Source organism: Choloepus didactylus, chromosome 2, assembly GCF_015220235.1.
Source record: "Choloepus didactylus isolate mChoDid1 chromosome 2, mChoDid1.pri, whole genome shotgun sequence".
Lineage (NCBI taxonomy): Eukaryota > Metazoa > Chordata > Mammalia > Pilosa > Megalonychidae > Choloepus > Choloepus didactylus.
In genome coordinates, this window is record NC_051308.1 from 20,767,193 (window position 1) to 20,782,716 (window position 15,524).

Below are 15,524 nucleotides of genomic sequence, written 5' to 3' on the forward strand. Positions count from 1 at the left end.
GACTGAGGACTCAGAATATACAAAGCTTCCTTTGCCATAGGAATAGCCCTTCTTTCCTGTTGAGTTCTGTTTCCCACAAAGACATGCTCAAGTCCTAACCTCCAGTCCTGTAAATGTGAACCCATTTGCAAATAGGATTTTGATGATGTTAGTTAAAGTGTGCCCAAACTGAATCAGGGTGGACCTTACTCCTATATGATGGAAGTCCTTATAGGCAGAGGAAATTTGGACACAAACAGAGTAGAGACAGATGGACATGTGACGGAGATAGAGGCTGAGTTATGGGTTGCCTACAAGCTGCCACCAGAACACTACAGACTTCAGAGAAAGCATGGCCCTGCCAACACCTTGATTTTGGACTTCTAGCCTCCAAAACTGTGAGACATTAAATTCCTATTGTTTAAGCCCACCAGCCTGTGCTATTTGTTATAGCAGCCCTGACAAAAGAAGACATCCCTGTATGAAGAGGCTACTCCTGCCTTGCCTGAAGATATAGAAGGTTCCTGGCTAAGGAAGTCACTTTGCAAGGGGAAGCCAAGTCTCCTTGTACACTTCCCCCACCAACCCATTCTCATTGTCTCCAGACCCAAATCAGAACTAGATATTAATATTCCCCTGATGTTCCTTCCACGTTTGGAAGAGATCTATACACCAAAATAATTGCAAGATTTTCCTCTTTATATTGGCAAAATTCTTAGGAATACGTGTAGAAATAGAGTCTGAGGGTCCTAAGCCATGGAGGGAGGAACAGGGTTTTAGTTTACAGGGAGATTCTAGTTCAGTATGCTTCCTGGAGCAGGGCAAGTGGTTCTGATGATTTGCTTGATTGGTTGAATGAAACCTGGACTTAATGGTGGCACACACCAAAAGAAATTGAAATTCTTTGGCATAATGTAGAAGCAGGAGTCCAAGAAAATAGGAATTTCGATGTAATATGTTGCGTCTGACCCACTCACCAATTTCTATCCCCTGAGAGAGACCAGAAGATGCTCCCTTCATCAAGGCATTGAGAAATACATCGGCACGGGAAGTGCCATCACCTCTAACAGCACTGTCATGGCTATTTTCTGTACCTCAGGGATGCCAGGATCCCACGGTGCCAGAGGCCAGCAGTGGCACAACCCTCAGTAGGGGCATGGTTATCTCAGTAGAAGCCATGATGACCATGGCCATTCCCAGGGCAAGGCCAGTTTGGAAATCAGAATTTTTGCACATCAGAGATCTTTGGCAGAAGCTAATTGATCATGGTCCCCGTATAGCCAAATAGATGGACAGCCCTCTGTGGCCCAACTTAATCTATATGACAGGAGCAATCTAGATGATGAAACAAAAGAAAAACTATCTAGGCCTGACTTAAGACATCTGAACAGAGAGTCTTATACCACATCCAATTATTAGATTTGAATTTGAATGCTATGGAGTAGTAAATTCTTGTCACACACCCCTATTGAACTGTCTAGTTGGTACAGAAGATGGATGGTTCTGGAGAATGGTAATGGATTACCATCAGCTTAAAACTTCAGTGCAGCAAATACACACAGCCCCTGACATCCACTATATAACGACATTATCAGGAAAATGCTTTTTTTCTCATTCTCAATAAATAAAGAATTCCAAAAGTTGTTTTGTTTCATCTGGCAGGGATACCTTCACATCTTGCTTCAGAGTTATGTCAGCTCTGGCTCCATGCCACAGTTTGGTCTGTAGAAATCTTAATCATCTCCATGTCCTTCACCCAGTGACTACTCCATTGATGACATCATGCTATGAGGATCTAATGGGTAGGAATAGCAGTTAATCTAGACATGTTAGTAAGAAACATGCACATCATAGTGCAGAAAATAAATCCCATGAAGCTACAGGGGCCTGCAATCTCGGGGAAGCTTTTTAGGGGATCTAGTGATCTTGGACAGGTTGAGATATATTCCCCAATGAGTTGTTGCATCTTATAACCCCTCCAATACGAAAGACGGGTACAATGCTTGGAGGTCTTCTTTAGATTTTGGAAGCAACATTTGTCACATTAGGCTGTGCTTCTTTGACTCATTTACTGAATGACTCAAAAGGTGCTAATTTTGAAGGGGATCCCAGAGGTAGAGGAGACTCTCCAACTGGTTCAGGCTGTAATGCAATCTGTTCTTCCACTTATGACCCAGTGGATTCCCTGGTACTCAAAGTGTCAACAGCAGACTCGGGAGGTGTTTGGTGCCTTTGACAGCCCAGTTAGGAGAATAACAGTGTCAACTATTAGGGTTTTAGAGAAAACACATGCCTTCTTTGTTAAATAATCATTTTCCTTTTGAGAAAAACACTTGGCTTGCTACTGGGTTATGGAAAAGACTGAATGCCTGATCAAGGAAGTCTTATTACAGTGAAGTCTGAACATCCAGGAGCTGGATGTCATTTTGATCTATCAGGTCACCAATTCAGGCTCACCAAAAGACAACCTACACTGGGGACTCTAAGTATTCCAGTGGACAAGTTGACCTGCCCTGCGAATTTAAGTCAACTTCTCTCCTCAGCTAACCCACTGCTTATTCAATGGACTATTGACAGATGAGTATGTCAGGATTCTGTGTGTTGTATATGTGTGTGTGTATACACACATCTATATATCTCTGTCATCAATATATCTATCGCTCTATGTTAGGAGATTTATTATAGGGAATTGGCTCATGCAGTTGTGGGGGCTAGCAAGTTTGAATTCTGTAGGGCAGGCTGCAGGCTAGAAATTCCAGTGAAGGTGATATTGAAGTCTTGAGTCCACATTCCTCAGGCAAAGCTATCAGGCTGGAAATTCCAGTAAGAGTTGATGTTGGAGTCTTGAGGCAGCAATTCTTCTGATCCCTGGAACCCCCAGTTCTTACTCTTAAGACCTCCAACTGATTGTATGAGGCCCACCCACTTATGGAAGGTAATCTCCTTTTAATTAAGAAGATTTAATTAATTTAACTGATTATAGATGTTAATCCCATCTATGAAGTACTTTCACGGTAACAACTAGGACAGTATTTGACCAAACAACTGGACATCATAACCTAGCCAAGTTGACACATAAAATTAACCATCACAGTGACCAGGGTGACAGGGACCAAGCCTACCCATGTTCTCAACAATCTGGACTTCCCCTCCCAGGGCTGACCTGGCTCCTTTCCAGCATCACCAGCCAACTCTGAGTCTTCCAGAAGGTACTAAACTCAGGGGAGGTCTGAGGCAGTGACCTGGAAGCAGACTATGTACATTGGACCTCTTTCATCCTGGAGGGGATAAGTGATTTGTCCTTGCTGGAATAGATGTTTCTGAACTTGGGTTTATTTTTCTTGCCCTCCAGGCCATCACAGTCATCCTTGGACTTCTTGAATGTCCTGTTTGTCATCATGGGATCCCACACAACATTTCTCTGACCAAGGAATTCATTTTACACCAAAAGAAGAAATGTGGTAGGCAAGTTTCCATAAGATTCATGGGTCTTACCAAGTTTTTGGCTCCTCAGAAGCAGGTGGCCCTACAGAGAGTTGGAATGAACAACTGTAGACTTAGTTATAGTGCCTGCTAGAAGGCAACATCTGGAAAATTGGTAGTGCTATCCTCAATACATAGAATATCCTCTGTATCTAGGGTAGATATATATGGTGCTGTTTCTCCTACAGCCAGGACACATGGGTATAGGAACCAAGGGAATGGCATCTCTCATTAATATACCCAATGACCCACTTCCAAATTTTTTGTATCTGTTCTCTTTAATTCTGGACTCTACTAGTTTGGAGGTCTTAGCATTTTAGGAGGGAATTCTCCCACCAGGGAATTCAAACATGGTTCCAGTGAATGTATGAGGCATGAGGTTTCTCATGCCACTGACTAATACTGCAAAAAGGAGTATTATAGTGTTGACTGAATTATATTGACAATCAAGGCAAAATACAGTTACTGCTCTATGGTGGGCCTAATGAGGAGAATGGGTAGAATCTTGCCATGGTGGTGCCTCTTGGTACTGGTTTGTTCAGTGATAAAAATTAACAAACTCAGAACCCTATAAATGAAGTATTGGGTTACTCCTGATTAGCTGAGATGCTTGATAAAGGTGAAAGGGAATATGTAGTGTGCAGTGAGGAGAGGCATCATCAGTAACTACTGTAACCTTGTGACAGTTGCAGAAACAAGAACTCTGTCTTCTACTTATCTTTTCTTCTTTGCTGTGTCATTTGTATATTTATAACTATTTTAACTAATTTTCTTTTTCTTTCAATGACTTCTGTCCTTCTATTTTATATTAGAAACATTGATAGATGTCTTAATAATTTAGTCTATCAGATAAAGAATATTAGATGGGATTATGATAGAATAAAAGAGTAATGGCTATCAACCTGAGGTACTGGACCTGGAACTGGATACAATAAATGATTACCCCTTAGTCTGACCCCTTTGGAGGGGAAAGGAGTGAATGCACTTTTCAATTGTACAAGGGATTGGAATTATATTAAGTGGGAATATTTTAATTATATATTTGTGTGTGTATATATATACATACATGTGTGTATATATATACACACAAATTCTTACTATATATCTATACACACACACCATTCTTACAATTCTAAAATGTGTATATATGTACATATATATGTATATATGGATACACACATACATATACACATTTGAGAATTGTAAGAATGGTAAGAAGCATATTTGATACTGGGAAGTCAAAGGAATGGACTGTTGTAGCCATTTGGCATTCTTTTGGCTGCTACGGAGGTGTGGTTAATAACTGCTAGTCCCTCCCCACATCCATTCTTCCCTTTATCTTTTGTAACAGAACCTTGACTTTTAGCTGTGCATATTGCCATACAGAATAATGACCGTATTTCCCAATCTCTTTTGTAGATAAGTGCTGGCCAATTAGATGAAAGTGGATGCATTGTATGGTATTTCTGGGAAGGTTCCATAAACAGGAGCGGACAAGTGCTCTTTAGTCTCTCCTGTTCCTTCTGATGCCAGCCTGAAATGTGGATGTGGGGTTGAAGAGCCAGCAACCAACTTGGATAAGGTAGTCTTATGAAAGAAAGCCATGAATGTTGAAGGAGAAATATCAGAGCCTGGGTCTCTGATGACAAACTATATTCTTTCAGTATAATAAAATATACATTTTTTTTTTTTTTTTGTGCCAGGCAAGCACAAGGGAGAGACATTGGTAAACAAGTCATAGTTTCTATCCTAAGGAAACTTATAAACAGGTGGGGGCAATTGACATTTAGGCAAAGATGCTCTGGAAGCACAAAGGAGGAGAACCTGGCCTAATCTTGAGTCAATGGTGGGTGGAATGGTCTAAGAAGACTTTCTGGAGGAAATGGCACTTTTATGCATGACAAGGATTTGGCAGCTTGTTGGAGGAAAGAGTGGAACAAGGTATTTTGGCCTTGGAGTCAGATATCTGAACCTATTCTGAGAATTGTCTGTAGAAGAAAGAATTCCTTTTGAAGTGGGAGAGTTAAGAGATGAAGTCATGGAGGTCAAGCTAGGGTAGGAGATCAGACTTTCTCCTCAGAACAGTGAGGAGGAAATGCAGGGAATTTAACCCACGGGAGTAATGTGGTCAGATTTATTTTTTAGAAAGATCATTCCAGGTGCTCTGTGCAGAATGACTGAAGGGGACAAGATCAGAGTTTCCATATTTTCTCTTTCAATAGTGATAGGGAGAGAGAAAAAAGATAAGAGGAACAGAAAAGGAGCTTCACACCAAAGACACGCAGCCCTGATGAAGCCCCTGGATTATGCTGGGAGCATGTAAACACTAAATAATACTGAGGAAAAGCAGCAGTGGGTCCAGGCTTGGCGGGCCCTCTTTAAGAAAAAGAACAGACAATTTGGCACGAAGTGGAAAATTAATTTAGAACGAGAAAAGAAATCTATGAATTACTGGAGACTTGGAGATTCCGGTTTCTTTCTTCTGTTTACAAGAATTGCTTGTCTAGAAATGCTTCATGAGGGCGGCCTGGCTTCCCCTCTCTGCCCACACCACCCTACAACACCCATTACTCCCAGGGATTCACACTAATGAGGCGCCCTGGGGGGAAAGAAAATCAACTCTACCGCTTCTGAGGCGCGACCAGCTCAGCTGCAGCAAAGGAGGAAGCTTGTTGTTGGGCAGACAGACCATTTTAGAGGCTACTAAAGAGGCGAGGCTGTAATCGCGAGTGGTCACACTTCACTCAAGTCCTCTCGGCTCCTTCTGCTGACTGGCCGGGCGGGCGGTCAAGCCGGCAACGGACACGACCAGCACAGGCCGGGCCACTTCGCTCATCCCCGCACTTGCTCTGCTCCATTGCTAGAAGGTGAGAGGCGCAGCATCCCCACCTGGCGCATTCCACGACTCTCGGGGAGAAAGCATCCCTGCCTAGGCCACAAGGTCCATCGCCTCGCCACTTTGGGTATACAAACTTGGCTTCAAAACCAAAAACCAGGTCTTTGGTTTTTCTGGATATAGAAATAAATTTCACCCCAGCATGACATTTCCTAGGAAAAATGCTGGCCAGTTCATAGACACTGAATCGTGAAGCTTTATTTTTAGAGGGGGAAAAAAAAAAAAGACTTGCAAAGCTTGTTTGCTTAATAAAAGAATTAACTCTTGCAAAACAACAAGTAAACAACAGCAGAAAGCGCGATGCCTTGCGCATCATCCTCCTAGTAGCCGGCGGCCGCGGCGGGGTCGCGAGGTTCCGGAGGCGGGAGCGGCGCGGAGCCAGGAGTTGGCACTGTGCTGGGGGCTGGGGGCGGGGGGCGGCGCGGAGCTGCCGGGCGCGTGGGGGCGGAGGGCGCGACGCTGCCAATCGCAGACAAAGGCCGTCCCAGTGAATCATGTGGTGCCGCGGGGAGGAAGTGCGGCTTGTTTTCTTGCCTTCAGTCTCCTGGCCCCGGGTGGAGCGCGATGCGCCGAGACCCCGAAGCGGGTGGTGGTGGCGGCGGCGGCGGCGGCCGCGTGACCAGATGAGGCCAGAGCGTCCCCGGCCGCGCCGCAGCGCCCCCCGGCCCGATGGAGGCCCCGCGGTGGGACCCCCTCCGCAACGACTCGCTGCCGCCCACGCTGACCCCGGCCGTGCCCCCTTACGTGAAGCTCGGCCTCACCATCGTCTACACCGTGTTCTACTCGCTGCTCTTCGTGTTCATCTACGTCCAGCTCTGGCTGGTGCTGCGCTACCGCCACAAGCGGCTCAGCTACCAGAGCGTCTTCCTCTTCCTCTGCCTCTTCTGGGCCTCCCTGCGGACGGTCCTCTTCTCCTTTTACTTCAAAGACTTCGTGGCAGCCAATTCGCTCAGCCCCTTCGTCTTCTGGCTGCTCTACTGCTTCCCCGTGTGCCTGCAGTTCTTCACCCTCACGCTGATGAACTTGTACTTCACGCAGGTGAGTCGCGGAAAGCGGCCCCGGCGGGCGGGCGGCGCCGGGAGGGCGCTCACCTGGCACGGAGGCCCCCGGGCAGCGTCCCACGCGGCCGCGGGGGCTGGTCTCAGGCCGCAGGTGGGAAAAGGCACCCGTTTTGGGGTCGTGCCTCTCTCTCAGGTAACCCCTGCCGTTCCCAAAAGAGGCGAAGGAGAAGGAAGGTGAGGGCTGCAGGCTGCCCTTAGCGCCACATCAACCAGTGTAGCCAGTGTGTTGTGCTGGGCGCTTCCTCAGCGAGACAGCGCCAAGCGCACAACATCCAAGTCTTCATGCACACGTCAGAATTGGTACTGATGGAAGGTGCGCCCACCCGGGAGACCTGAACTCTGAAAGTTCTCCTCCACCCCTTCATGCCAAAGCACCTAACTCCAACCTGCCAAGGTCATTGGTACTTTAGCCTCAGACTCGGGTCAGACGCTGTTTTTTTTTCAGTGATGGCAGATTGTGATCTTCACGGTTTAGTTGAGATGTTTTGAACCCCGCCCCCGTTTTAGGAGCCCTTGAACTGCGACTTACTAATTCATTCCACAGGATTGCTAAACAGCAGTCCGGGGTAACACCCACCTCCTAGGCTGCTGCAACCGGAGGTCAGGCTTGCTCCAAAGAAAAAGCCATAAAAGTTTACTGGGGCTCTTTTATAGGCGCACAAGATTCATTTTATGAGGCATATTGTTAATAAGCTAATGGGAGAACATGCAAATTGACTTGGCTGCTTCTTTTCCTGTGACGGCTTACTTAATGAAAGTACAATAATGGTGAAGCTTAATGAAAGTACAACAATGGTGAAGCACTTTGTGAATACTGCGTGAGGTATTACACAAAGGTTTAATAACACTGCCATAATCACCATCGTCCTCTCTGATCCCCATTAATTTTCCAAGCACTAAAATGTCCATTTTTCACTAGGAATCTGCCCAAGGAAACATGCCAACTAAGTTGCCTGGTGAGGGTAATTTAGGAGGTGTCTAGTGGGCAGAGGGCTTGTGCAAGCAGCCTTTCTATTCATTTAACAGTGTGTCTGTTTCTCAAAAGAAAATGTCATCAGTGTAAAAAAACAAAGAAAAGGAAGTAAAAGTATTGCCTTGGCATAGTGGGAGCCACTGACTGAAAATTTGGAGGAAATACTTAGGGCTAAAAAAAAATAGTAAATGTAATATTTAGTAGATATTAAAATCTTATCAAAATGGGACTACCTTCAGAGCCTTCTTAAAGGCCCAGCGTCTCAGCATATTTTCCAGTCCACAAGTAATGTATATTGTCTGTGCAAATACTACCTTTAAACCTTCAAACCAGTTCAGGCAGTCTGTGCTGTAGACACTCCGCTTTTTAATTGGACTGAAAGGGGTGGTTCTAGCAAGATGTGAAAGTCAGGGAAGTTGATGTTCCCTTGAGAACTTTGGCATAGGAAATGTTGCACATTGAGATCTTTAATCATGTCCCTTTTTGAGAAGAAAAGGAAAACATAGGCAGCTGCCATCGTTCTCTGGTAATCACATGCAAATGCTGAACCTCAAGTTGGATTAGGGGCCAGGCTGCCCATTTTCTGTGCTGTCTGCTGGCTGGTGAATAAATGCTGAAGTAGGGAAAAGAGCCGGAAAGACAGAGCCACTCTAGGGTTCAACGCCCAGGGACAAAGTCAGGGGTCTGCTTTCTTTATTATCTCCTGGGTCAGCAGGCCCTACAGCTAAAGGCGTTTCACCTGAGGGCACAGAGTGACTGGCAGGAGAAAGAGGCACCCAGATGTCAGCATCAAAGCCACTTCATGGCTTTCTGATAAATAATCTGACACCGCTGGGGAGTAACAAAGGGGTCAGCCAGCTCTGACACTGCTCCCCCTCTCTCCACATACATTCATTCTCTTAGACTTCTCAACTTTGGCTGCAAAGGAGAGCTTTAAGAATTATTGTTATCAGGGCCCCATCTCAAACCAAGTAAATCAGGTTTGGAGTAAGGACAGGTAGCAGGTAACAATTAGGAAGCCTGAGTTATGTCTAGACACAGTTTTAAGTGTTTTTTTTCTTCTTTAAATAACAATCCCCGGAAGAAAGTACTGTTATTGCCCCCATTTTATGGAGGAGGAAACTGAGGCTCAGAAATGTTGAATGACTTGCTCAAGGTCACACTTGTCAGTGCAAGATGAAGGCAGGATTCAGACTCATTTCTGAGTGTAAATGCTTATACTTTATGGTACATATTTGAGACTTCTTACAATGGTAAAATATATCCTATAGCATACATATGACACAGATAAATAATAATTCAAGGGATTTTAGGGAATTTATATTTAAGTATAGAAAGAAGTACCAGATGGGGCAAATAGTATGGACCTGACAGTGCTCAGAAAAGAGATGGATTTGCAGGCATCTCCTTGAAGTTGGGAAGATGGGACAGAGGAAGGGCACTGGACCGTGGGAAGGGAGCAGCAGGCAAAAGTATGGAATTGGGAATGAATTGGAAAGAGGGATCTGAGAGGTGGAGGAAGGGTTTTTCTGTGGGTGTCCCCATCCTTCATGCCTGGCTGTGTGCCTGGGGCTTGCTTACTCATCTCATTTATACCTTCCTGATAACCTGGTATGGAAGGCATTATCACTCCCCCACTGAGGTTTACCGAGATGAGGAAACTTGCTCCCAGTGCTGTGCAGCCTGTGTGGGCCCTTTCTGAGGTAGCTGTGGGGTGCCAGCAGTGCAGCCGCCCCCTTGGGCTGACGCCACGCTGCATGGCTGCAAGCAGCTGCCTGCCCAGTCCACATCTTAGGGGGAACCACTTAACTGATAGGTTCAGTTTAGTATACCTTTTTCCTAAATCACTGTTTCTGTACTCTCTTCTATCCCCCAGTAGCCTCTCAGTTGGATTCTATATCTTGCCAGTTGGTCTCACTTATTAAAACTTTAATCTTACATCTCTTTTAAATCCCTGTCCAGTGCAGGCTAGACTTAGAGTTCGAGAGGCTTGGAGTTGAATGGGGATGTCTTTTGCTCTTAGCGTCTTCTACATCTGGCTCTCCTAGGACTGGGCAAGGGGAAGGGGCAGGGTGGTTCCATGTGTCTCTCTGCCTGTCTGCTTTTGGGCCTTGCTCTGGTTCTGCCTCTGCAGATGACTCCGCAGATGTGGCGTCTCTATGTGGGTGCTGTCTTAACTTCATTCTGGCCCCCTCTGCCCTGCCTACATTCCATTCCAATCCCTTCTTCAAGTGGGGCAGCTGCACATGACTTTGATCCTCTTCTCTGACTCCATTCCCTTTTTCATGATGCCACTGGACTGCTGAGGTCCCCATTATTCCCTCTGAGCCACACGGTGACAGCAGTGGGATGGCCATCCAGGTTTTTATCCCAGGCACCCATGGTCGTTCCTTTTCATTCCCACCTGCAGAAATCCCCAGGCAAAAGCAGGTACCTCCCTCCAATTCCTGATGCCCTCAGGCCTCCTGGGCACAAGTCAGGCTTTCCCAGGAACACCCTTTCACAATCCACTTTGCTCTAATGCCTACACTAGTGGGCCTTCAGGTTCTCAGCTCATCAAGCATCTGTGCAGGGAGAGACAAGACTCTCCTAATCTCTGTGAGCAATCCCTTTGGTGCTTCCTCCTTACTGGACCTGGGGTGAGGGCAATCACCTCCCACCATGAACACTGCTCTTCTACTGACAAGCTGCTAACTCTTTCTCCCATCCCTACCCTCCATCTGCTCATATAAACTGGGAGGTGGGGAGGTGGCCTGGGGTGGGACTGGTTCTGGTAACTCCTAGCGGGCCGTATGTGTGTGTATATATGTATCTGGCCCCAGTTATTTATGGCTCTCTTTGAAACAGAGTATTGTTTCCAGCAGTGGACTCCTGTGCCACTCAGTTCCCTGCTACATTAGGAAGTGGTAGGGCCAGGACTGGAACATAAGCCTTTCACTCGAGCCTGTTCTAAACACCACTTCAAATTGCTTTTTCAATAGGGGGCTTTAGAGCAGGACAGGAGCCTGAAGCATGCAGGAGTTCTTTGCTCATGGGGCATTTTGGTGCTTCTACCAATAGTTTTTAGAATAGAGGCTCAGAAGCAAAGGCGGTTTCCAGGGTGCTGGCCTCTGTGTGAGGGCAGCTCCTGGAGGAGGAGCATGTGTGAAGAGGCAGTGGTCTCAGCGGCACCCTGGGCAGCCACATCTCCCAGCTGTTTTCCCTCAGGTTTAGAGTGTGGATCTCAGACTCTTGAGGTCTTTTAGTCCAGTTGAATGGAATGGGCTCAACTTCCCCCTGGTTCAGTCTGTCTGGAGGCCTCTGACAAATGCCTGCCATTACAGTTGGGGTGGTCTGAGGAGGGAAATGGAGAAGTGAACTCTCTCAGTGGGGGAAGAGGCAGTGTGACTAAGTAGACTCAGAGTTGGGAGCTGGGACTTTACCATGCAATAGAGGGTAGGTAGGAAGCTGGCATTTCTTGAGGGCCTGCTCTACTTTGGAACTCTGCTGGAGGCTTCCACATTCCCCTCCACTGGTCTGCAGCAGGGGCTATTTGTTACTCACACTGCTGCTCATCATCATGGGTGCCAGGCTGATGAAGGTTCATGAATTGGGAGGCAGTACTGGGGAGTAGAAGGAGCAGGGACTTTGCAGTCAGAGCTGACTTTGAATCCTGGCTTTGTCTCTTAGTGTGGTACCCAGGGGCAGTCACTGACTTCTTGACCTCTTGGAGGCAAGTTCTTTACCAGGAAAGGAAAATCGTAATACTTATCGCATGGGGGTGTGTGGTAAAGATTAAAGGAGATACTGTCTATATTGACTCCCCTTTTCTCCTCCTTTCCCTTAAAGTGCTGCATTCCATGTCTCAGAACTGCCCTGAAGCACATCAAGCCACGGTCCTGAACGCCAGGTCCCCAATGCTGGTTCTGCCCTTTACCAGCTCACCATGTCATCAAAACAGCTTTATCACCAAGTTGTAACTTTGGTAGTTGTAAAATGGCAATGACACTTGACATCCCTTTGTGGGGGGTGGGGGTATGTAAAGTCACCACTTTCTGGTATCTGCAGCTCCTGAAACCTGGAGCCAGAGGAATTTGTGAGATCCTGTTACCAAGCCCCTCGTTTTGCAGACGGGCTGCCTGAGGACCAGGGAAGCTGAGCAACAACTCCTGGGGCCCCCGGTCAGGCAAGCAGAGGCAGGACATGGTCTGGTGTCTCCTGGCTGAGCCCGTGCTTGCTGTACACATCATGTCCCAGACTTGACAGGCCTCCAGGCTTGTGTCCCTCCCCTTGCCAGTGGGTAATTGGGAGGTAGCTAAAAATCTAATCGGGGCCTTTTTAATCAGTGAGGTGGGTGACCTGAGGAATAGGTAGGTTTTGCTCTGGTTTTTGATAGCCAATTTAGTCAAGAGGATTTACTGAATACCTATTGTGTGTCAGACCTGAATCTAGGCCTGAAGACAGAAGCTTCGAGAGCCCCTTGGTGATTGTGAAGCAGGAAGCTTAGGAAACACACAAGGCAAGACTGGAACCACACAATCACACAAGGGCAGGGAATAGAGTCCAGTCTCTGTCACCACCCCCTGGCCTCCTGGCCCCGGCACTGACTCCTTTTGGTCACTCAGACAAGACCCGGGAGAGGTCTCCTTAAAGGGTTCAGTCTACCATCCACCACCAGCTTCTGCCAGGAAGTAGCTCCATAATTTTACTTCTAAAAGTTATTGCCCAGGAAGAAGCCTTCCAGTTTTGAAGCCGCATTTCCCAAGATCTCCCTCCAAAGGGTTAGATCTCGATTCTCTCTGCCCTTCTCCCTGTTGCCGCTTCAGTGTCTGAGGTGGGCTCAAGGGGAACCAAATTTAGTTCATACCCTCCAAACTCTTCGGAACAATTAGAATCCTCACAGTGTTATCCCAGATACAATCCTGTTCACACCAAAGACTTGAGATATCAACAGCAGAGGTGGAGCTGAGCTCTGCCAACTTCCTCCTGAAGGGGACCTGGAGCTGGTGCAGTTGGCACAGCCTGTATCCCCCTAGTGAGGCCCTCTTTGCCTTTGGGGCCACATACCACATACTTGTAGGGTTGCCTTAGGTCTTTTCTGGTCTGCCTTTCAGTGGGTCAGACAAGCAGGGTGAGCAGCGGAGGCAGTGAGAGAGCACTTTCTTAAGATTTGTTCAGTTTCTTCAGCAGCTTCTCAGAGTTGCTCAGAGGCATCAGTCCCACCCCCACCTCCCACCCCCGAGGGCCGCTTCTATTTTCATAATCCAGAAACCCAAGGTTTTAATCTCTGGCTAACGGATAATCTTGGAGTGATAAGTAGTCAAGGGGTGAGAGGAGAGGGAAGCTGACCAGAGAAGACCATTAACAAAACTGAAGGTTACTTGTCAAAATAACTGTCACTAAGAGATCGTTAGGTTTTTGAAAACAATGAAGTCATGGGATCCCAGGAGATGCTTTTGTAAATCAGTTCCTGTTCACCTTGCATTTCCAGTGAGAGGAGAAAAGCCGCTTCCTGGTTTGTGGGTCTGTCTCTGTTCTGACTTTTCGGCTGGTCTGTTTTCTCAGAGGACAGAAATCACCTCAGCAAACACTTAAAACAATGCCTGAGGCACAGACATTCACTGAGGTCTGTAGAGACTTGTCAACATTTTACTCTGTGTTTATCCTGTGGCTAAAGGTTAGAGTCTTGAGTGGTTTTACTCAACAAGTAGGTTGATTTCCTTGAACTTGTTGATTTCCTTGACACCTTGGAAGGTCACAAGAAAGGAAATAGCAGAGTATGTGTGTGTAAATATTTTAGGCCTTTTGAGCCACGTATGGTTTCTGTTGCATATTCTTTTTATTTTTTAAACAACTCTTTAAAATGTGAAAACCATTCTCGGTTCCTAGGCCACACACAAAAAGGGCTGCGGGCCAGACTGGGTCCACGTGACATGGTTTGCTGACCCCTGGGTTAGGACAAACCCGTGGCTTGTCATCAAGACCCCACCCCACCTTATTCTGTTACTGGAACTGGGGCAAGTCCTGAGACAGGTTGAAATCAGGCTTTGGCCTCTTTTCTCATGGTCTGGGACAGGCAGAGTGTTGAGAGAGTGTTCTCTGGTTCACCCATTCCATGATTAAGCCTTATCCTGGGCTCTGTAGTGGCCAGGGATCAGAAGATGAATACGTTTGCTGTGACAGACATAGACAGACGTGGAAGTGCCGTGAGCCACATGCCACCTAAGGCATGTAGAAAGGAACCACCACCCTGCCTTCTGGGGCCGGAGAGACTCAGAGGAGGGCCGCCTGACATTCTGGAAGGGGTGTGACATCAGCTCACCCTCCCCCCTGCCCTTTTCTTTTATGGCAGTCCATACTTGCTAGGCTACACAATCTGTAAAACACAGCGTAAAAAGCCACCCTATCTCATAAGTTCATCTCCCTGGGGTCACTCTGCTGTCTGTGACAGGAGCCTGGCTTCCCAGACCTCATAGCCGTCAGAAGTCGTGTTGTCCCGTTGAGGGCAATGGGATGGCCTTGGTGGCGATGACTGATGACAGACAGGGAGGTAAGTGGGCCCACTGGGAGCTGTAGTGCAGGGTCAGGCCTACCATTAGGACTGCACTCTGCTTTCCTGGGAAGGTGGCACATGTGTCCACTCTACAGGCCCTTGGTCTTCCCACAGCTTTTACAAAGTAGCAATAAGCCTTGATGATAAGGGACATGGACACGCATTTCATTCATTCAGCAGGTTTTTGGGTACCTGTTACATGCCAGACAGTGGGTAGACTTTGGGTTAAGGTCAAACTTGGCTCCTGACTTTGTGGAACTTGCAGTTGTTCAGGGAAAACAGACTTTAAATAATTTCTCTATTGTGCATTTGGTCAGCTTTATTTAGTGAAAGTCATCACAGTGGTGCCACCAAATGTAGGAGGTTTTCAATGGAAGGTTAGAGGGTTTACTTCATTCCTTTATCTCTCTGAGCCTTCCTCTAGGATTCTTTTTTATTTTTTATTTTTAAAAGAATCTGTGGTTTTGGTACTATTTAAATGCAAGTCAGAGCCATTTGTAGTAAATCTTGTTACAATAAAAATATTTCCGAAACCTAAATATTCTCTTTGAAGAAATGTTGGTTCTATGGAAGGCAGGGTTCTTAAGTTGAAGCTGCTTC

General features: G+C 46.6%; 1 protein-coding gene across 1 annotated transcript in view; it reads left to right on the forward strand.

Annotated features, from left to right (window-relative positions):
- Nucleotides 1-6,981: 6,981 nt before the first annotated feature.
- The window catches only part of GPR137B (G protein-coupled receptor 137B), a 92,352-nt gene continuing 83,809 nt past the window's right edge, over nt 6,982-15,524 (forward strand). Inside the window, 2 exon segments of the mRNA XM_037821671.1 lie at nt 6,982-7,017; nt 7,019-7,396. Of these exon segments, the coding sequence (XP_037677599.1) occupies nt 6,982-7,017; nt 7,019-7,396 (414 nt within the window).